The sequence below is a fragment of the Gopherus flavomarginatus genome, chromosome 17 (assembly GCF_025201925.1).
Source record: "Gopherus flavomarginatus isolate rGopFla2 chromosome 17, rGopFla2.mat.asm, whole genome shotgun sequence".
Taxonomy (NCBI): domain Eukaryota; kingdom Metazoa; phylum Chordata; order Testudines; family Testudinidae; genus Gopherus; species Gopherus flavomarginatus.
Window position 1 is genome coordinate 10,024,242 of NC_066633.1, and position 23,302 is coordinate 10,047,543.

At 38.2% G+C, this 23,302-nt stretch overlaps 1 protein-coding gene across 9 annotated transcripts in view; it reads left to right on the top strand.

The window, feature by feature from the left end:
• The window catches only part of SETX (senataxin), a 67,231-nt gene that overhangs the window by 11,220 nt on the left and 32,709 nt on the right, over positions 1–23,302 (top strand). For all 9 annotated transcript variants that reach the window (XM_050926600.1, XM_050926607.1, XM_050926605.1 and 6 more), the window contains exons 2-12: positions 1,901–2,084; positions 2,861–3,071; positions 3,268–3,377; positions 6,460–6,679; positions 7,806–7,925; positions 10,622–10,793; positions 12,540–12,630; positions 13,656–18,329; positions 19,432–19,534; positions 20,303–20,479; positions 22,943–23,172. In XM_050926600.1, the coding sequence (XP_050782557.1) occupies positions 1,902–2,084; positions 2,861–3,071; positions 3,268–3,377; positions 6,460–6,679; positions 7,806–7,925; positions 10,622–10,793; positions 12,540–12,630; positions 13,656–18,329; positions 19,432–19,534; positions 20,303–20,479; positions 22,943–23,172 (6,291 nt within the window). In that variant the 5' untranslated portion in view covers position 1,901. The remainder of the gene's footprint in view (positions 1–1,900; positions 2,085–2,860; positions 3,072–3,267; positions 3,378–6,459; positions 6,680–7,805; positions 7,926–10,621; positions 10,794–12,539; positions 12,631–13,655; positions 18,330–19,431; positions 19,535–20,302; positions 20,480–22,942; positions 23,173–23,302) is intronic.

The following is a 23,302-nucleotide window of genomic DNA, read 5'->3' on the forward strand; positions in this document are numbered from 1 at the left end:
AGTCTAATACAGGGATCCTGAAACTTTTCAGTGTGGCCTGCATCCTATTAGAGAAATTCTCATAGATCACCACTTCTTTTCCATTTATGGTTATTTAAGGTCACAGTGTTGAGTACAGAAACTGGTATCAGAAAAAAAATTTAGAAACGTTTTTAATTGCATCGTAATGTAGTTTAGCATCTGGAAGCAAGGAGACTCAGTAGCATGGACCACCAGCAAATGCTTCAGGGAAATGCAGTGGCACGGTGACTAAAATTTGTGCACCAGTGAAGGCACAGGGATGTTAAAGTTGTTGAAGATTTAAGATCCCTGTAATATTCAAATTAACTTGTGATATTTCAGCTAGTCTTTAAGAATAGGTGGGCTGTCTTAAAATTAATAATTAAGACAAGTCTACTGGTTTTAAATATAGCTGATTTGTTGTACGGTATTAGTGAGGATATATGCTGATCCAGCTGTAGGCCAGTATTATGCAGATGTATGTTTACTAATGGATGTTAACCAAATGATTTATTGAGTATTTGGTCAAGAAGAGTAAGTCAATGTCTGGTCCTCGAATGTTTAGAATACTGTGGATTTGTGAAAATATTTTGAAATGCTGACAAGAATTCCCCATTTTGGAGACTTTTGTTGTTGTGACAGAGTATGAACTTTGTTTAGACTATTTCTCCAAGCTGTGCACTATGTTGTTTCATTAGGGGAGTCTCATAAACATAATAGAAATTATCTGGACTTTATCCTCCATTTCAAGGCCATTAATATTTAGACTATTGCTCATGGAGTGCTAGTTCACCAAGGCGTCCTTTCCAAACGCCAATGGTCATATGAAAGCTAATTGCTCCTCACATGACAGATATTACTGATGCAGTTTAGGGTAAACACATAACAATTGAAACTGACACACAATTTTAGGTGATAGCTTACTAAATACTTTCTCAGGGCATTAAATATGTATGTACCTCCACTTTCATAACTTCATAAAGTAGTATAATATTTACCTAATTCAAGACTGTGTCCAGCAAATTGAGGAACTGCCCCTTTCTGTACCATTCCTGTGTGGGTTAAGTAACAACAAAAACCAAGTGCACAACCCCTTTTTCATGAAGTGAGTACCTTTTAGGAAGTGATACTAATAAATTAGGTTGTCTCCCTAACTGATGCAAAGTGAGGAGAATGAAAATGTTTGATTCATAGCCAGTATATACCTTTAGTAAACACAATTGTTATATAGAATCTATTCTTGTTTGTTTATTATTAGCTTGGTAGAAGTGATAGAATTTATCTTACACTGCTCTTATTCTGAATGTAGAGGTAGCTACTTGTGGAAATGTCAGGGATGGCTAATAAACTGAAAAATTTTAAATCCATTTCCTTAAATTTAAGCGACGGCTTCACTGAACTATGAGAATCTTAAGGAGGTGAAGCAGAACTAATCAAACTTTGTATCGATAAACCCTCTTTTTCACAAACAACTGTTCTGATGCATACATATATTAATGTTGTATATCTTGAAAGAGTTTTTTAGTTACATGCAAGGTGAAATTTTGCATATCAATGTTATCCAAATGTATTAATTGTAGGAGAAATAAAATACTTTTTAATTATTAGTTTTTAAATTTTGTTTTGTATTTCACTGGGAACTGTAGGTGTTCAAATGCTCTGAAAATGAGGCCACTTTTATTAGGTTCATAAATATGGATATAAATGCTTAAACTTGGTCACTTACATTTGATTGTTTTGGTCGTAATGTTTTAAAAATCATATATACACATTGCATCTGCATTACAGAAATCTCTAGCCCTTAGCATTGAAGAGATCTTGGTGAAATTGGATCTTATTACTTCTTTCAGTGTTTTGATTTCTAATAACTCCCTCCCTCTTTCTATGTGTGTGTCTGAAGAATGAGCACATGTCGTTGGTGTACGCCCGGTGGTTCCTCCACCACCCAGTTCCTAAGAACGTATGCTTCCAAGACTTTGTCCCCCGAAGATCGTGCAGCAGCTAATGATGATCTCTGTTACTGCCTGGAATGTGTGGTTGAATATCACAAGGCAAGGGATGAATTGCCCGGCTTACTGCAGGAGGTAATTGTCTTCTACCGATCTGCAGAGAATAAAAGGTTTAATTGAGTTACTTCAGAGTGTTTGGATTTTGATGGTGGTTAGGTCTGATTGAGGGAGAGGAATTTTGTGAGGGCTTTGTGTTTAGCTAACTATTGCAGGAGGTGTATGCTGCCATTTAATTGTAAGTTCTTGTAATGTGCTCCATTCCTGTATTTAAATACAGAACTTTGCCCTGTTATCAATCTTCTATCTAAAATTATGATGAAGCTATTAACTTTGTTCAGAAATTAATAAATTTTTCAAAACTTTATTCATTAATTACCTACCATTTCTGACTGCCACTAAAATTACTTTAATGATTCTATAATCAGTCAATTCCAAATTGAAAATGTTGCTGATGATCTGTCTCACCTGAGTTCCATGCCCAGTAACTTTTAATACACCTCTACCTCGATATAACTGTCCTTGGGAGCCAAAAAATCTTACCGCGTTATAGGTGAAACTGTGTTATATTGAACTTGCTTTGATCCACCGGAGTGCGCAGCCCCGCCCCCCTGGAGCACTGCTTTACTGCATTATATCCAAATTCGTGTTATATCAAGTGGCGTTATATCGAGATATTGGGTGGCGTTATATCGAGGTAGCGGTGTATTTTCTTACCATGTCTGGAAAGTAACTTTCCAAAACAAAGTAGTGAGCTCTTAGAATCTCATCAGGAGTTCCACATGATGTTAAACATCATCAGTCTCAGCAACGTGTACAGACCATTGTCTCCTTGTTTCCTTTTCCTTGGATAGATCTTATGGGAGTTGGAAACCTCCCGTCTCATTGACCACTTTGAGAAATCCATGAAGACAGATATTGAAGAGGATGATGAATTATTTATAGTGGATGACAACGGGGAAACTAAACTGTCTGGTTACACAGGCCCAGATTTTGAGAACAACCTGCGTGTACCTCTTCTAGAAATACTGAAATACCCGTACCTGCTACTACATGCACGAATCAGTGAGTATCTCATGGCTTGTGCTTGAAAGAATCCAGTATTCTCACTATTGCAGAAGGTGAAAATAATTATTTTAAACAAGCATTAGTGAAATGTTTAGTTGCCCTACTAAAATAAGGGTAATATTTCTTTAAGCACTAAAATAATTTAGCTTGCCTTGGTTTTGGTTAATCTTTACCATTTATGTCTCTTGTTTAGGTGAGCTCTGTGTTGAGGCCATTTGTAAAATGGAACAAGTTAACTTCTCCTTTCAGGTCTTCGACAAACATCCAGGCATTTATCTGTTGTTGGTACACCCCAATGAAGTGGTGAGTTATTTCTCCTACAATGAGAATACAGTCAGAAAAATGAACTCACTTTAAGCTTTTACTGAACACTTCTGTTTCAGGGATTTGATTGTGTACGTCTATCCTTGTTCATGTTTGGCAAGAGTGATAAGCCTATTGTTTCAAAGTTCAAACATTTCTGCTGTATCCTCCTCATATAAACAATCCATAGAAGCATGTAACCTTGATTAGTAATGGGATTAGTATGTCTTGGCACATAATATTCCTATCCATGATGATAAGTGGTTGTTTTGCAAAAACACTGTTCTCAGCATTATTTAATAGCATGGAAGAAGAAAAGTCAGTGAAAAGACACATTAAAGTCAGCAGACTAGTCAATGTTTGCTGTTTAATTTGAGCCATTGGTAACATTGTTAACATTTTGGGTGTTATGTGGCGTTTCTCAAGGTGGGTAATAGGAGCACCTAACAGTTTAAAGCATTTAATTTCTATTGAGTCTTCTCCTAATTTTACCTGTTCTGGATATTGAGCCTCATACTGAAGTGAGAACCAAAAGAAGCATGTTTTTTTCAAAATAAAAATGTATCCAAAGGAAATTCCACTACATAGTCTGAGTTTAAATAACATTCAGATTGTTTTTCCAAATTCTTGTGATTAAAAATAAAATCAGAGTTAAGGTTCAAAATTCAGCATGATTCTTCGTTCTCCTTTTTTGGCACATGAAGTTTATTCAGTTAGAATTTGGATAGGAATACAATTATACTGTCAGTTCAAAGAAAATGGAATTCTGTTGCCTGTAAAGAAAATAATTGACTGAGGGTGTGTGTGTGTGGAGATCAGAAGTGAAGGAGAGGAGGGCAAGGCATCATGTATTGAGCAAATGAAGTTCATGGAAAGTGTGGTGCAGAAGCTCACAGTGTGTAACTCTGGATCACTGATACCTGTCAAGGAACAAAAGCTATGGGACTTTGTGTTCAGAAGTGTTGATAGCTTAAAAGTTCAGTTAAGGTCAATAGTAGTTGCAGGTGTTCAGCATATCTGAAAATAAAGATCTGGGCTTTCAAACTGAGTCCAAGTATATTTTGTATGCCACTCTTTCCAAGATAGCCAAATACAATGTTCATACTCCAGCCTTTTTTGTGCTAGGATGTTGTCTTTCCATCTCTGTATCATTTATTTTTAGTCACTAAAAGCTATATCCTTTGGTAGTCTGAGGTGCAGTAATCTTGGAATTGCCTCCAATGTGAAACAGAAGTGGTGAGAGAGGCACTGTTAGTTGGAATAAGAAACAGGAACACTCTTCCTCCCCAAATCCTTTAATTACAAAGCATTCCCATAGCATATATAGTGACATAGCACACACAGTTTGACATTACCAGCAGGCACAGTTGTCCTTTATTTTAGTCGTCTTCATTCTGAGACCGGTGGAAGCTAGATGGTATTTTTGGTTGTATGTATCTGAATGAGATTTGGGGAGGATATTTTAGTAGGCCAATCCTAGACCACAATGGGAGGTCTCTGTGCCATATGTTCTTGTTTGAAGCAGACCTTGAGGGCATTCATAATGTTGTAGATGACAGTACCTTATCTCCTTTTGAACCCTGTCCCTTAAGGAATGGTAACAAAGTGGGAATTTCTGGGGTACCCAAATGCATCTGAGTTGAAAGTCACAGGTATTGCCAAAATTGTGACATTTGCAGGCCAAATAGCATTGGAAGGCCAGAAAAAGACCTAAGGAAGCAATTGGTACAGAGCTGGATAAGTGTGAGAATGCCCCTCTTCATCCACTCCCTTGACATTTGTTTAACTCTACAGGGAGACTTAGATTATCTTATAAAACTGCCTCTGCATAGAGCATAGTGTGAAACTGTAGGACCCCAGCTAGATCTGCCCTGATCTTTCTGGTAGCTTCAAGAGCTGGGGGAAGGATTGAGGAGTGGTGGTTATATAGCGTTCACAGAACCCTTGGATCTTAGGATCTAAGCCCTGGTACCGTTGAAGGGCCTGCTGTGTGTCTTGAAGGATTCGTCGTACACCTTTAGACTAAGGCGGGACAGAATGTCCTCCTTACCTCACCTCCAAGAAAGTCTGTGAATAGTTTGATATGAGCAACTTTGGGTGTGTAGATCAGGACGGATATAAGGGTTTGTAGTAATCTAGGCAGGATATTCATCTTGATATTCTTTTTATTCCACAGGAAGAGGTGAGTATTTGTAATTTTCTTCCAAGTTATTTGATAATGCGTCTAACTGTGGATCCAAACTGCTTGACAGAGTTTGAGAGCTGGTATGGATGTGGATCTGTGGGCATTTTAGGGAGGCTACCCATTAAAAATTCTGCCATTCAAATTGATGCGCAAGCTGGTCCTGAGAAATGCGTAGGAGATATGATATATCCTATTTTATAATCTGACAATATACTGTATATATCATAAGAATGGCCATACTGGGTCAGACCAAAGGTCTATCTAGCCCAGTATCCTGTCTTCTGACAGTGGCAAATGGCAGGTGCCCCAGGGAGAATGAACAGAACAGGGAATCATCAAGTGATCCATCCTCTGCTGCTCATTCCCAGCTTCTGGCAAACAGAGGCTAAGGACACCATCCTGGCTAATAGCCATTGATGGACCTATCCTCCATGAACTTACTTGTAGTCCTTCAAATGTGTCAAAAGACGGATTCTGGCTCGGTAATAAGTAGACGGGCATCCTTCACATACAGCATTAACTTATGGTTACTGTTCCTTAATTGCATTTATGTGTGTGTTAAATGTTGATCAGTAAAGTTTCAAGGATATCAAACAAGTCTAGAGATAAAGGGTGCCTCTGTCTTGTGCCTCCAGTGAGTTTTTGCCCTTGAATGTATGCTTTCTAACTCTTTTGATTGTTTAGATGGCATTTCACAAAGTTTGTAGTATGCACGGGGAAATGTTTGTTTATGCTGGAAGAATACTTGATTCTCACTTCCAAGAACTTGCGCTCAGTACAAATGTATTTGACCACATTTTATTAGGAATATGGCTGCTAAACTTACGGCTTTTTCTGTCATTCCTGTTTGTTGTATTCCTTCTAGTAATATTTAAGTATTTTTTTTTTAATATGTAGATTCGTCGATGGGCCATCCTGACAGCAAGAAATTTAGGGAAAGTCGACAGGGATGATTACTATGACTTACAGGAAGTGTTGACTTGTTTGTTTAAAGTCATTGAGTTGGGGCTGTTTGATAGTCCTGATATTTATAGTTCTTCAATGATTGAGAAGGGGAAACTCATTCTTCTGCCATCCCATTTGTACGATACCACCAACTACAAAAACTACTGGCTTGGTGAGTTTTTGTTCAGTAGTGAGCTGTATCTGTGCTTGCTCTCTCCCACTCTCCGGAGGGGAGTGGTGGCATTTCTTTCAAGTGGCAGGCCAACCACTACGCTCTTCTCTGAGTGGAATCCTGTGATTCACCCCACTTCTAACTGAACCCCCAGGTTACAATGCCTCTTGTTTCCCAAGCATATTACCTCCAAGAAGTCCAACTGGATTTTGCCCTTGCTACAGAATCCTCTCCAGGAATCGGACCAGCTGGTAAATGCAGTAACAGAGAACAGCTTTTTCAAAGCAGAGTATGATTTATTTACTCTCAAGAACATTACAAGCAGAAAGAAAAGGTTTAAAAAAAGCCTAAACACATATTGCCTTACCTAAACATAGCCTTTCCTTGCTAGTTTAAGTAGGTTCCACTTGACGCAGACACTCCTCAAGCATTGAAGCTTGGTGAAACAGGTTGTACCTCTGTAGCTGCTGCTGACAGTCTGAACCCCATACAGTGTCTCTCCCTCAGGACACAAGCTGTCTTTTATTCATTTCACAGGTTTCTTTGAAAGTTCCCACCTGAAGATCTCCTAAGGTTTCGAGCAGGGCTCCTGAACCTGACCATTTGGCTTGTTCATGTCTCTAGACGGGGTTTGGAGGTGCCTTCACTCATTAGATTCTTTGCATTGTCCAGACAATTGAATTCTGTTTACAGCTATTGTTTTGGGTTCATGCAGGATTTAACCTTTACTCACCTTTTAGACAGCAATACAGTAACCACCAAACTCACAGGTATATCCACGTTCTTCAGAGGGATATTCATTCTGCAAAGATAGAGTTGTTGAAATTTCAGTTAATTCTCTTTGGATCTTGTCTCAGTCCCTATGAGGTCAGTACAATCAAAGTTCTTGAAATGTGTAATGCATTTTGGGAGTTGTCAAATAGAAGAATTCTAACTGTGTCTGTCCAGGAGACTCAGTAGCTTATTTAAATTCATCCGCTTCAGGTTTCTCTGCTGCTGATCATTTCCTCTGAGCAGTTTCATTGCAGTGAGCTTTGGAAAACAGTACTATTTAGGTTTGCCAAAACTTGAAGGGAAAAAAAAAGATCTCATACACAAACATAAAGACAGATTGCTTTCATTGCAGGTATCTGTATGTTGCTAACAGTGCTGGAAGAACAAGCTATGGATTCTTTGTTGCTGGGTCCAGATAAACAGAATGATTTCATGCAGTCTATACTTCATACCATGGAGAAACAAACAGATGGTAACTAATTTTAACTGATGAGGCAATGAAAAATGGAGATTGTTCATAATCCATTTTTAGTCATATTCTGGTTGTGGTATAATTCCTAACAGAACTTACTACTTTTGTCGAACAAATTATTTTTGGTATAGAAGTATAATGCCAAAGACAGGGTTACTCAGACTTTGACATTTCATTCCTTCCCTGATGTGAAGAACAATATTTGGACCTACCTTGAGACAAACACTGAAAAACAAGGTTCAAAGGGACTTTGAAAAGTGGAGAAAAGGTGCCCCTTATGGCTTTATGGAGCCATATGTAGAGCGTTAGGTGAGGGCAAACTTTTTTTCTAATTACTGGGTGATTTCCACTTAGAAGAGATGGTACATTTTTTTCCATGTGGTATATATTCTGGCTCTTGCATCCTAAAATGGAAGAAGTCGCTCTTCCAGGATTATGTTTTTACTTTTCCTGGAAGCTGAATTTCCGTATCCTCCTGATGAGTGGTGTGAGAGACAATTCAGTGAAAACGGAAAGTTCAAAGTTGTGTAGTCACTATTTTAATTTGCAAAGGTAACATTTCAAACTTTGTAGTTCTTGCTAATTATTTTTCAGATCCTTTTTCTGAGACTTGGGATGTTTTTAATTATTTACAAGTTTCTTTTTGTAATATGAGAAGAAAAGGATTGGATCTTTATAAGTGCAATATTTTCATTAAACAAAAAGTTTATAATCTTATATGAAGAAGGAAGAACACATACAAGAAAACTGTATAATATCATTATCTCAGATCTGAAGGAGCTTTAAAAAGAAATACCCCTTCAGTAGTTGATAGACTATTCTATTTTAATTAGCGTCTAGATGAAGAAGCACCAAAAACAAAGGAAAAGAGGAACAGGAGAAAAAGTTAAAATTACTCAAATTGTGGTAGGAGTCTTCTGAGGATCCTCTCCTTTTTTTACCCTTTTCCTGAACTAATTGCATCTAAATATCTAAGACTTTTTTGCTTTGTCAATCATAAAAATTCAGCCTTTTACCATCAAAAATTAGTGCTAGTCTTCTGGAGTATAAAAAAAAAATGCCTAAATACCAATATAATTTAATTACTTTTTAAATTGTGTTCTCCCCCCCCTTGTTAGAGTTATGTGAGCTACAACTCAAAAAAGAGACTCTGTCCTGAGTATAAAATTTTCTTTTACTTTAGCCACTTCAGGGATAGTGAGCTATAGCATTATCAGAACTAAAGGTGATAAATAAGGTCAGGGATTTCTGCAAACAAAGAATCTTGTTTACAGTCAATTTTTTTATTGGCAGAGTAAATTTTTAATCAGATATTTTGTCAAGTAACAAAGTAATTAATTTCTTGAATAGCATCTTCTCTTTCATTCCTTTTAGTAATCCCAGTACTCTAGTTTTTAATGCAAGAGTTGTTTTTTAAAAACCTCAGAGTTCTTCTACAAAAGCATGTGTTTTCTTGAATCAGTGAACTTCTAGCAAATTTACATTTATCTATAGCAGACTGAAGCTTCATTTTTTAGCTGATATCTGTAATTTACTTTATACTGTTTACAAATTCCTCAGTTTCAGTTACTGTGGGAAAAGAATCTGATTTATCTGCACTCATTTCAAGTTTCCAAAGTATCATCTAAAGATATCAGATTCTGACTCTTAACAGCTTTCTTAGTGAAACTAGAATGGAATGCTGAGAATGAGTTACTCTGTGCTGGCCGCTCAAAATTCTGTGTCATTTTCTGTACCAGAAGAGGAGAAGATGATTTAAAAAAAAAAAAAAGAAGCAAAAAACACACACAAAAAAAACCCCTATATATCTTTGTAGCGGAATCTTCTTAGATACTTTTCTCATTGAATCATTAGACTTCTGCAGTTGGAAAATTTTTAAATAAAAGATTCTTTTGAACAAATCAGTTGACAAAGCTGTAAGATTCAGATATTCTTCCCTGCCTAGCCCTGTGCTCTCCACACAAATATCCGTAAATAGCAATAATAAACCCTTTTACCAAATCTTTTTATCTTTTTAGATTTTATTGTGTTTAGAGGCAAGAGGGAAAAAATTAAATTTCTCACCTTGTTCACTTCCTCTAGGGAGGGGGTGTCTAGCCACACTAATGGCTAGGCAGGGGAGGCAGGCACAACATAAGGACACAGTGGCTGCAAAAGATGAAATGTGAAATAATTGAAGAAAAATAGAGCTCTTTTTCAGACATAACTCTCCTTCCCTGGGCAGCTATACGAGGCATAATAACTGTCTCAATAATATACCTCTTACCTGCGCCCACCAAAATATCAGCAACCAGAACAGAAAGGGAAAAAAGTAGGAATGACATAGCTTTGCAGTGAGGGGAAACTTTAAAAATTATCCATTTTACACCTTCCCTTCTCTCGCTCCTCCAGGTTACTACTACTTATGGAGGGAAAGCATGGCTGGTCTCAGACCTTAGGAGCCACACTGGCTTTGCAAATGAGGGGAATTTTTAAGTTCTTCCCCTCCCCTCTTTCTCTGAGTGTTTAAAAAATGCCTCTTTTTTTTTTAGGCTTAAACATTTTTTAAAAAAGTTATAATTCACCCTTGTTTCAATGTTTAAAGTAATAAAACCACTGAAATTCAGAATTAAATTAACTTTGTATTCAGCTGGCAGTAGGAAAGCGCAGGACACTTCCCCCTCAACTCTTCATGATCTTAGACTGTTATATTTCAGATGAAAGCACTGATCCCTTCTGGCCAGCGCTGCACTGTTTCATGGTGATTCTGGATCAGCTCGGGTCTAAAGTGTGGGGTCAGCTCATCGATCCAGTCCAGGCCTTTCAAACCATTATCAACAATGTCAGCTACAACAATGAAATAACAAATATACGGAATAGTTCAAGGAGGTGAGTTCAAGTTTTAAAAATATAGCTTTGGTAGCTTCTAGCCCTGACCTCAATGCTAAAATAGATGTTGGGAAAATGGCCAGGAGCAAAATAAAATAAGTGCAGCATTACCAACCCTAAGTGATCAACAATCATGATGCAGTCCCTCCCCCCCATCATAAAATTGATTAAAACTTGGGAGTTTTTACAAAATAATAAATGCTGTGTTCTTTTTATTTGCATTCTGGTTTTTTAACCTTTTGGATTCATGTTTTCAAGATTTTCCCTGCAGCCATGAGAGCTAGAAACTTTGTTTTTAAAGTAATGCTGAGATTTGCATATAATCACATGACTTGAGCTGCAGCTTTCATAAAAACACCCAGATATCCTGAGGGTTGGCAAGGCCGTAAATGAGACATTACAACTACAGCTTTTAATTGTGTTTTCAGTTAACTTTTAACTTACTGGCAAATCATATATACAGTCTTCTGAATATTTGTCGACATCAAGAAAATCTCATCAAGGGTCTTCCCATGTTTTATTCCTTTTTTGGATATAATCCTTCCACTAGAGATGGTAAAACAAGACACGTAATTATGTTTAAAAACATAACATATGTCAGACTTCTTAGGGGAAGTGTTTCAAAGCAGATAGGCATCAAATGCCTTCTGGAAGCTTTTGGTATTCCCAAATTTACAATTGAAATTTAACATCGTGTTTGAGACCCATCTTTTAAGAGTAACCATATATTAGACATTCAAAATAAGCAACCAGCAGACTAGCGAAGTCTGTCATTCAACGGAGAAGTAATCTGTTAGGAAACAGCTATCCGGTTGTGGAAATGGATTCTCTGTGCAGAGAAATTTAGAAAGCATAATTGGGCTCCACCTGTTAAACAGTCTTCTTTACGGTACACAGTTGTTTTAAGAGGGTACTAACAGGTCCTTCAGCCCCAGATTTATGCTTTGTAAACCTTTTTCTCTTAATTACAAAACCTTAAATTAAACCTTTCCATAAAAACATTCTTCAAGAGGCAATTGGGTGGGGGATGTAGGACTTAAACATTCTTCTGGGGTGGTCTATAGGCCACATTGCCACATTATCCTATTGAAAGAAAACTAGTCAGTGGAAACTTAATCAGTCTTTTGTCATTATCCCTAATGAATGAAGTGAAAAAGTAAATGGCATAAATAGGTAAATTTGATTATTAAAACTGAGAAGTTTTAAGCATCGAAGCAGCTGTTAGTAATACTAAGGGCAATCATTTCAAAAAAGATCTTGTTCAGTTAAACAAGGTGTTTATGCAAATACTTATTACGTTATATTTCATATATGTTAAATCCTCAACTCGTTAGTCAAGTCTGTCGCTTAGTAGTAAGATCTCTATGAAGCCGGTACCTTTCTTTTATGCAATTTCTTTAAAGCACCTACTTGGGTTGCCAACCCTCCAGGATTGTTCTGGAATTTCCAGGAATTAAAGATTAATCTTTAATTAAAGATTGTCATTGTGATGAAACTTCCAGGAATATGTCCAAGCAAAATTGGCAACCCTATCTACCACACTTGTGGGCACCATAAAATAACAGAACTTGAACAAACTTACACATTCTCACATACTATATTAATGTTTTCACACACATTTTATCACTTGCATCAGTTAGTAGTAAAATGTGGCATCTGAAACTGTGAAATCTTTTCTGACTCTTATTTCACTTAGTTCATGAATCATTTGCATGTCTTGAATCAACTTGTATTTCTTTTCTTTAGGACTAAATCTGAACCAGAGTCAAACTATGAGGATGAAATGGTTACTTGCAGCCAGATTGTGTATAATTACAATACAGAAAAGCCCAAAAAGGTAAATAATAAAAAAAAAAAAAGCTTTGTATTTTCTCTACCAGTTTTCTGATTCATTTATTAAAGCACACTCAACTTAAATCATACTTAGTGTTCTTGAGTAGGTTTCTTTTCAGATAAATTATTTTTATCTATTTGTAATTTGTGTGTATTTGTGCGCACTGGATAAAAGTTTGTCTCTAGTCACATTCACTGTTTACCCTGTATAGACAGTCATTTTTCTTCCTGTTAGTGTGGATCTTTCGTGGAGCAATGGTGGAAAGAGAAACATTTTATAAAATGGGCATGTGTTGTGGTAAAACAAAAATTGGCAGGGGAACTAGGAGACAGGTGTTTGTACCTGAAAATACTTTTAACCCATTTTTAAGTTTCCTAGATTTTTATGACAGTGTCCCTTTTATATCCTTTTTGTCGGTTTATGGATATTTTTAAACTACTGTGCTAAATATGTAATATTGAAGTGACATGCCATTAAGCATTTGATCTACTGAATACTTTGGATCCATAAATAACTTACTTTTTTTAACTATTTCTGTTTATAAGAAACACACTTGCATCATAACTCTCTCTCAACTTTTGTCTCTTAAGCAAATATGTTATGTCTATCTGATGATATCAAAATAGTGCAGAGTCTCTAAACATTTAAAATAAAATACATTTGATCCATTGACATGGAAATTCATGCTACATACTGTGACTGGTGCTTTGTTTTTTTAAATGACTAGGTGAACTGTTTTTTCAGTATTTTAATCTCATGGTTTATTCTTTGGGACTAGGAGAAGTTCCTTGTGTATGGTAGAGTTTGGTCTTGTTTAGACTGTAGAGGTAAAATGGTTAGTAACTGATTTCTAGGATGCAACTGAACTGCTGTATCAAATCAGTGCCCATAAATAATAAGCAAGCACTATTTGTAGGGGTCTAAGCTAAAATAAACTTTTGACTGAGAATATTGTTTAGTAAGTCAAAGCAATCCAAATGAATGATAAGAGCGATAATGAATAGTCGATTTGTCTTTTTCTATTTCAGGATACTGGATGGAAGACAGCCATTTGTCCAGATTATTGCCCCAACATGTATGAAGATATGCAGTCATTGGCTAATGTGCTTCAGTCTGATATTGGCCAAGATATGCGTGTCCATAATAGCACATTTCTGTGGTTTATTCCTTTTGTTCAGTCCCTAATGGACCTCAAGGACTTGGGCGTGGCTTATATAGTAGAGGTCATTCACCATCTGTGCTCAGAAATCAAAGGCTTTCTTAGTGAAAGAGTCCAGCAATGTGACAAAGTTTCTGAATTTTTCATCCTGATCCTGGTGTCAGTTATTGAACTACACAGAAATAAGAAGTGCCTGCATTTGCTGTGGATTAGCTCTCAGGAATGGGTGGAAGCAGTAGTGAAATGTGCTAACCTTCCAACCATAGCATTTACGCGCTGCTCTGAAAAAGCACCTGGAAACTGTCCTAAAGTTACATCAGCAATATCTTCACAGGCTTCTAACTCTGTACAGCATGCTTGCGTGCAGTTGATACGCAGCCTTCTTCGAGAAGGCTACCAGCTAGGGCAACAAACTGTTTGCAAGCAGTTTCTAGATAAGCTCAATCTGCTTTTGCGGGGAAACTTACCTCTGGGTTGGCAGCTGAAGAACCGGGAAACTCAGGAATTGCAAATGTGTTTAAAGCAGGTAATAAGGAGTATAAAGGACAGATCATCAAATGCTTCCATACCTGTGGAAAATAGCGTGATCTGTACAAATTTGCCCACCATTCCTATAAAGCAAGAGAAAGGGACAGCCAGTGACAGATGTCAGATGAATATACATCACAGGGATAGCCTCAGTCCCCCCTTTTCTTTAGCATCTGGGAGCGATGAGGCCTGTCAAGAGAGATCTTCCCCTGAAAGAAGAGGCATTGGGGAAGAGGTGTATAGGGAAATGTCTTTTAACAATAGAAGATTATGTGTAACGGCAGAATGCCTTTTGACAGATATTAAAAAAGAACCTCACGATAGGTCATTTCAGGAATGTGAACATCCTGATAGCTCTGGAGCAACAAAATTACACAAGAATGCGCATAAAAATGGAAACAACCACCAAGTGCAGGGGAACCAAAATAAGAATAACTCCTTACTTAAACAGTGCTTCAACACAAGTCCTCAAGTCTCGGATTTCAAAAGTCGTGCTATATTGGAAAGAGGCGAAACAGAAGTGAGGATGCCAGAGTATCCGAGTGCTCAGTTTTGTTCCAGTTCTCATGAAGACACTCACAGCTCAATTGGAAAAGATGGAAGTGGCTCCTCTAATTCCTGTTCAAAGTTTAAGACGGATCCTAATAAAATCACAAATTTGAAAACCCAGGTACAGAATGCTGATTGGACCACAAAACTACTACAGTTAATGAAGCAATCCGCTTCAAATTCAGAAGTAGACCAACAACGGTCTCACTCTGAGTCTCTCTATACAAGTAAAGATGGCAGCAGAGATCAGGAAGTGAATATTTTGAGTGAAGGTGAAACCTCAGTTAACTTTAATACTTCAAATGGTTCTGAAAATAAGCAGGAGAACAGTATGAACAGTACTTTTCAAATCAAGCTGCTCTCTCTTAAGCAGGAATCAAATGATACCAAGGCAGATTATTCAAATTCCTTTAAAAAAGAGGCTGGTTTGAAAGAAGGTGAAAGTAGTGATGAAGACGACAATATTCCACTTGCTACGTTTAAACATTATTTAAAGAAAAAGAGACCCCTTTCAAGAAGATCGAGTTCCTTGCCAAAGCCTTTATTGAATAAAGACCTTAACACAGAGATACCAGATCAAGGGCAGTCTAATTCTGGCAGTTTATGCCCAAAGACAGGTGACCTCGAAGATAAAAAAGTGAGCATGCGATGTACAGATGAAACTTCAACATATTTTAACATTCCATCTAGTTCTGAAAATAAAGGGGAGATACCTAGGGATGCTCCTCTAATCAGTCCGCTCTTGATTAAGCACGAGTCAACTGACAGACTGTTAGATTTTTCAAGATATTTTAAAGGAGAAGGCGATGCAGAGGAAAAAAGAAATAGTGAAGATAATGGAGCAATTGCATGTGATTTGGTAAAAATGAAATCTGGAGCTAGCCCCTTAACAGACTCTCAGATTGATAGAGACCTTGATAAATTATCCTTAGCTGCTTATGCCAAAGGTGTCCATTTTCCTGTTGATTCAAGCCAAGAACACTCAATACATCTGTGTGACATTAAAAGGAAAGTAAAAGGTGCTGTTAGATCATCCACAAAGGGCCAAAGTAATGAGTCCTCTTCTGATACAGATTGTCCTAACAATGAAGTCATTGTCATTTCAGATTCCTCTTCTGATGAGGAAAAAAAGTTGGCTATTAAGAAACCAGTAAAAAAAGAAGTCTGTGTATGTCCAGATAAACAACCTTTAACATCTGGCTATGTTTCTGATAGTGCAAACAAAAAAGAGCAGTTGAAGACTCATAGCTCCCCGTTGCCATGTGAGGAACATAATTCTCAGTTTTTTGAGTTTGAAACTGAAGATGATGTCTTTTCAGTCTGGCAAGATTCTCAGATAAATGATGAGGAAGTGAATCGGGCACAGGAACAAGACTCTAACTTGACATCAACAAGCAACTGTACTTCAGATAGTTTTGAGTTGGCAGATCGTATAAATGACTGGGGTTATGATACAGATTACATCAGTGATGATATCATTGAAAAAGCAGAAAAGATTGTTGAAAGGCAGATAGATTCTCTTTCTTATAAGAAAGTTAGTAAAACTGGCACAAAAACTGAGGCACCTTTTCAAGAGCCTGCTATCAAGGGAAATGCAGCTGCTCAGTCTGAGAATTTTACTCACCCAGATGCTGTTGCTAAAGACCATGCCAAAAACACAGGCTTGATGGAACCCAGAGCATCTACATCTAGTGTATCATTAGCTTCAAAGTTGACTATTAAAAAAAGCACTTTAAGCCCAGCGAAAAGTTTAGCAAAATCCAAGATGGTAAGAACTGCCCTTAGAAGTCCCAGAAAAATGAGTCTTAAAACTGTACAAAACAAAAAACTTCCTCAAACTAGTTCTAGAAATACTGAGCCTTGCAGGTCAACCCCTGCTGTAGTTCCTCCAAAGAAAGTTCGCCAGTGTCCTGAACCAACTTCAACTGTGGTAAAACTTGGCCTAAAAAAGGCCCCCCGCAAAGCATTTGAGTTTTCCCAGCGATCCTTAGATAGTCTGGCTGAATTGCGCAGCTATGGGAAAGCTGCTGGGGCAGTTCAGACTGCACGGAAACAAAAGACTAAATTAATTGCTCCACAGAATCTAGTTATAAAACATAACAGAAAAATGTTAGCCTGCCAAGATCTTCAGTTTTTAAGGCAGATAAGACCCACACAAGTGGGGAGAGGGAAAAATCAGACAGGAAGTTCAGAGGGCAGAAGCAAAAAAATAACTAAAAAGTCTAATCCAAAGCATCCTATACAACAGCCTGTGGCTTCTGACCCAGTATCTGCTGCAGGAACTAGTGAAAAACAAAAAGAGCGGATAGCTGAGCAGATATGCTATCCCTCAAGCAAGGATGGAAAAAAAGTGAGAAAAAGCTTCTCATTTGAGAGAGAGGAAGTCCAAACCCCACACATGGATAAAACGGTTCCACATGGTTCTAAGGAATCTAACATGAAAATAGAAGAAAACAATATGGCAGGTCCTGCATTACAGATCGAATCATGTTTTTCCTCATCTTTAACTGGAGACTACAAAAATGAACCTGCAGAGAGAGACTATGTTGTCCCTTTGGTTTCCCCATCTACACCTCACTTTGAGGGAGCAACTTTGAAAGAGAGCAAGCCTAAATTAAAAGAAAACAGTGATGAAGATGATTTATTTTTAACTCAGTCAGATCCTGTGGATATGGAAATGTGTTCACAGATGGAAAATATTGGAGATATTATGTCTAGTGAAAAAGAACCACTAGACACGGAAGTTGATGCTGCTGAAAGTCTGCTGCAGAATGAGCCCTTAGGTATTGTGAAGTGTAAGTACAAAGATTGTACAGAACAAGTGGAAAAGACAGGGGAGTACTGTAGTAAGCATTCTGCCACCAGTGCTTCAGATCATCTCTTTATCAAGCCAGGTTTACCACCTCCTAAGCCTGAAAAACCTTCCACTGCTAAAAATTTCAGCTCAAATAGCTCTTCACGGAGTGCCAACCTCACCAAGGATTTTGAAAATATTTCAAAGCACTCATTGTCATCAAAAGCCAAGTCAAAAGTAGTAAAATCCAGTGTCTCCAAGGCAGGGAATCCAAAAGCTGTATCAGCAGAGAACCAGATATTCAAGACCCCAAGTTTCAGCAGGAGTCTTCAGTCCCAGAGTTCCAGCAATGTTCTCCGGCCCCAGAACATGCAGACAAACAGTACTTCACATTTTCCCAATAGATCTGCCTCAGGGGCTCATTCAGGGCAAGAAAGAAGTCTCCCTTCCTTTCCACAAGCAAATGCTCTTGTCACTCAACAGCGTGATCATAGTATTTTTGTTACAGAGGTCCTGAAATGGAACTATGAAATGTTTGTCAACTTCAGCCAGTTTGGACTTCCATATAATCTTCTTCAATCAGTTATGGTCTCTGTTCCTGTCAAATTTCATGGATACAATGACTATTTTAATACATTTTTCCCCTTGATGATGCTAAATGCCTTTGAAACAGTAAGTAACTTACCTGCTTTTTTTATGAAACTGTTACCACTTTAAGTTTCTGTTTTCATCAAGCACAGAAGATTTTAGGAAGAGCTAAAAAAGTCCTAGCTACCTGCTTATCTTAACTTAAGAAAATGTTATTGTGCCTTGATTTAAAAAAAAAAATCTTAATGATATTTGTACATCTCTGGAAAGGACAGGGATAGAGGTTAAAATGTTATAGATTAACTTAGTGCTCAAAAAAATGACGGCTCAGGAGCACTGTTGCCATGCCCTCTCCACTCCCATCCACCACAACTGAGCTCTTTCAGTGCACTTTAAAAAGGCCACCTGCAAAGGGAAAAATTGGGTTTATGCTCCTTTTTCTTCATAGTGTATAAAGAAGGCCTAAAAGGGAAAATCTCAATGTCTTTTTACAGTAAAGTCAGGTCTTGGCTATTTTGTTTTCCAAAATATATTAAGAATGAATAGATCTGTCAGGCTTCTGACATCAAGAAACTTTGCAAAAGAGATCCAGTTGATATGGGAAATGATCTTATTTCAGACTCCTTAAAACTTTAACCTCAGTGTAACACGAACACTTGCTGGAAAAGTATTCTGCTAAAGATACAATATCCCTGCCCCATCAATTAAGAAAGAGCTCTGTGTAAGCTTGAAAACTTGTCTCTTTCACCAACAAAACCTAGTCCAATAAAAATTATGACCTCATTCACCTTGTCCCTTCAATTAGAGTCTGAGAGTGCTTTCAAGCCTCACCTCTGCATCCTCCAAAAAGTCTTCCAGCAGAAACAGGGCAGATAAGACTTGCCATTCCTGATATTTCGAAGGTAAAAAAAAACCAAAAAAACAGAAAAACTGTTTTTGGAGCGGACTAGTAAGAAAAACCCTTTCAGGCTTCTTTCTTTATTGTTTGAACAAATATTAAATGTTGTTCCATTTTGAAGGTCACTTTATATCTTGACCTGCAACAGTACCATTTGTTTCACTTCATTTCTGCCAGTTCACTTCAGTACTGGTGCTCTTTGCTAGTCATGAAAAATCATGGTGTAATTTTAGAACGTGTAATTTAGCCTTATGAAAAACATATAACTTCCACTTTTGTTACATGCAGGTTGCACAGGAATGGATAGAAAACCAGAAAACAAGAGAGAAAAATAGTTATCATTTGCACTTACAAAATTTCTGTGCTGACTTGAATCGAGCAGATTTCACAGGTGAGTATTTATGAAAACACTCCGTTTTCTGGGGAAATAGGCAAAAATACAATGAATTGAATTAATGAATTAAAACTGAGTGGTAGAAATAGGTGCAGGAGATATACAAATCTGAGTGCTTAAATTTATGTTGTGGTTACAGGTCAAGCCTGAGGCCTAGTTACAAATACAGTGATGAGCTTGGTATAAATGCATAGACAGAAAGGTACCTTATTGCCAATCTAGAGAAAACATTGTGCCAGTCCGATAGGGCACAACTATTACCCCTAATTGTGTAGGAGCAGATTGCATGTGACATCCAGAATGCCCAAATGTATAAGACTTTTCCATTGTTTATTTGAAAAAGGTACAAAATGTGTGTTGATGAAAAGTACCCCTTGCAAGGAATTCATGCTTCAAAATTGCTCACTATGCCAAGCTGTTTTTTAAATATTTTAATATATCAGACCTGACCCATTTAGAAATGTTTGATGACAAATTTCCTGGACAAGGAGATAGGAATGAAGTAGCTTTTTGGCTTATTTTGGTTTCATTTATCTGATCTGAGTTCAAGATTGGCAACCGGGAACTCTTGAGTTATAATCCTGCTTGTATGGATTCCTTGAGCCGTGGGCAGGTCACACACTGTAAAGTCTGCATTTCTGTAACTTGTAACCATTTTAAAATTTAGATGCATATTTCAGAAGTGCCTGCAATAAATGAATAATGCAGTGGTTACCCAAATACGGCTGGCTGTGGCCATTTTAATTTTTACATTGTTCCTGGTAGCATGCATTCGGGAAAGTGATTTGGCAAAACAGCTTCATCCAAAGGAGGATGACTTGGTATTTTTGGTGGTGCCTGAAAAACAAAACACCTTTGCAGAAGAAAGCGAGATGGAGAGCCATCTAGTGTATCATGTTGGTTTTGTGACCCGCTTCTCCCGTGCATCACTCCGTGAAACGAGTAAGTAAGTCGTAGAGAGCAGTTATAGTATTAGTCCACTAACACAGGAGCTGGTTCTTTTTGCATGATGACACCATATCCTTTTATTCCCTCCACAGTCATATTTCTCTAAATCCATTCTAATTGGTACATTTTTAACTTATTTTGTTTGTATTTATTATTTTGTTTCCAGTGCTTGTCTCCAGTGGCTAGCTTAGTAAGAGTTTCTGCAACAAATCTGTCATCTAATCATCTGAATATAGAATTGAGAACCTCTTTAATCTCCAAACAATGTGGCTTGTAAAGGTTATAACAGTGCCACTGTTAGTATTTGATCAGACCTTTCATATTTGTAGTTCCAAAATTAAAATGTTACCTTTATTTGGGCCTGTCCCTTAATTTAGACTTTCCAGAGTGTTATTAATCAAGAATTAACAATTCATCTATAATCAATAACCAAATAATTACAAATAATAAAAAAATGATTGTTTAGTGAGAGGGGTTCTCTTGAGTTTAATAATAGCAAACCTTGGGTAAGTCAGCTTGATTGGATTTATTAATACTTAGTAAACACAGCACATACACTGAGAGAAATAGTTACTAACAGCGGTGGCAGACCTTTCCCTATATTTCCCTGACAGCGTGCATTCAGTCTGCAGATAGTCTCTACTTCCTCCTGATTTCTAAGGGCAATTAGTTTTACTCTTATCATGTTTCATTCTCGTCCTTATGTATTTCCTCTTTTTGGTACTAACTTCTTATTTTGGCTATTTCCAAGGTTCCCCATAACATTGCAACTTTTGAACTGTCTCCACATCTGTTGGCTAGTCATTTTTTATGCCCTTTTTTTAGACATTTATTTATTTTGTGTCTTTCAGGTAGTACATTGATAAAATACCTCCGACAACCATTTTCAAAATACTCTAAGGGTTACTGCTCAGTAAAATTCCACTCTGTAAAGTTAGCTTCATCTTCCCTGTGAAACATCATGGGAGCCTTGCTCTCAGGCAAGCCTCAAACTCTTTCTTGGTCTAGCTGAAGTGTCGTCCAAACCTTTTACGGGTACCATCTTTTTCTATTTTAAAAAATTTATGGAGACCCCAGGAATCAAATCCTTACTCAGCAAAAGTGGGCCATATAATTAAGTGGTGATTTCCCTATCTCTTTTGAAACCCTGTTTATGGTTTTTATGTTCCCCCTACCTCAAGGTCATGTGTTGCTCCTACCCTGATTAAAAATAGGACTCCCTTTCTAACACCCAACACTGTTTCTTAGTTGGCTGAAAAAGTTTCTGATTAGTTATGTTATACACTTATTTCCCACGCAAGTTGAATGTACTTCTGTTACAGCACTTACTCCTGGGAAGTGCTAATCCTTGTGTGCCTCCCATGTAGCTGACCTAGACATTGTTTCTTGGACCTAGTTGTAAGACTCTTCAGTGTGTCGGGTGGTAAACTAGAAGTGGAGATCTGCTGTAATGGGTGTATAACACTTTATATAAAAGTTGGTGTAGCAGGACTCGCCAGTGAAGTGCCTCCTGCTGGTCGTCCGGGAATTAGCCCATCCATCTCAGGAGCACCCTCCTCTGGCCGATTTCTCAACCTCTGTTACCTGCCCTGTTGTATCCACCACCTCTGGCCCGGTGTCCCTTCCGGACCCTGGTGCCCTTTACCTTGGGGTGCTGCCCCACAGCAGTGCCTCTACACTCTGGTTCTCCCCTCCCAGGGGAACCCCATCCCCCTATACCCACCTTGCCTCAGTGGCTACTGCCAGTCGTCATCTGACCCCTTCTATCGGGCAAATTGCAGTCTGAAATGGTCACTCATCCCTGGCAAGGTGGTTGGACCTGCTGCCTTTTTTTGGCCTGGCTGCCTCACTGCAGCCCTAGTACCTCCTCAGGCTTTTGCTGCAAGGCCTCAGCCTGGGAGGTTGCCAGGCCATAGCTCCCTAGCTCAGCCTGCCCTTTCCCAGTACTGCTCTGTCCAAGGTACCCCTGCTTGCTCTCCTAGGCAGCCTGGTCCTCTCTGCTCCCCAGCTGGAAAGAGAGTCTCTGTCACTCTCCCAGCCTGCCCTTTTATCAGGGCCAGCTGTTCCCTAATGGGTGCAACCACACCTGTGGCTGACTACTCAACCAGCCTCCCCTGGCTGCTTTTAACCTCTTTCTGACTGGAGCGGGGTGACCGCCCCACTACAGTTGGTTAAAGTCTTGGTATTCTGTCCAAGTAAAGATTAACGGTGGATAAGTGCTGTGTGTACTCTTTGGGCCCTGTCCTGTAAGATGCTGAGCGTCCTAACAGTTTCAGCTGGAAGATGTTCAACATCTCCCAGAATCCGGCTGCAATGCACTAAGATGTGTTGGAGTAAAGAGTTGCAGGAGTAGTTAAATTGGTGTTTGAAAAGAAATGTAACCATCAAACTTGAAACGTTAATGTGAGAAGAATAAAATGTCTGGTTGCTTTACCATGATGCTCTTTCTTTTAACAGGGCAAAATGAGCAGCATGTTGTCTGTCACCTTTCCATCCAAACTCGAGGCAATTTGTCATACTACATAAACCAGCCAATGAAATGTATAGTGATCAGCTCTCTAGTGACTACACAACGAAGGTTCAGAGGTCTGCTACTGTTGAGCAGGAGTCCGCTGGCTAAACCCATCATAAATCCAAGTTACGCTGACTTCTGTCCCAGGGATTTGAATGTAACTTCCGAGAGCACTGTAAGTCCTGTAACTAAGTAGTAAATGGTGGTGAGGGCTGGCAAGAGAGCATTTTCTTATCTTATTTTACCAATTTTGCTAAATTATTAGAAAAGCCATCCCAGTACTTAGGTGCTCACTGAATGTAGTA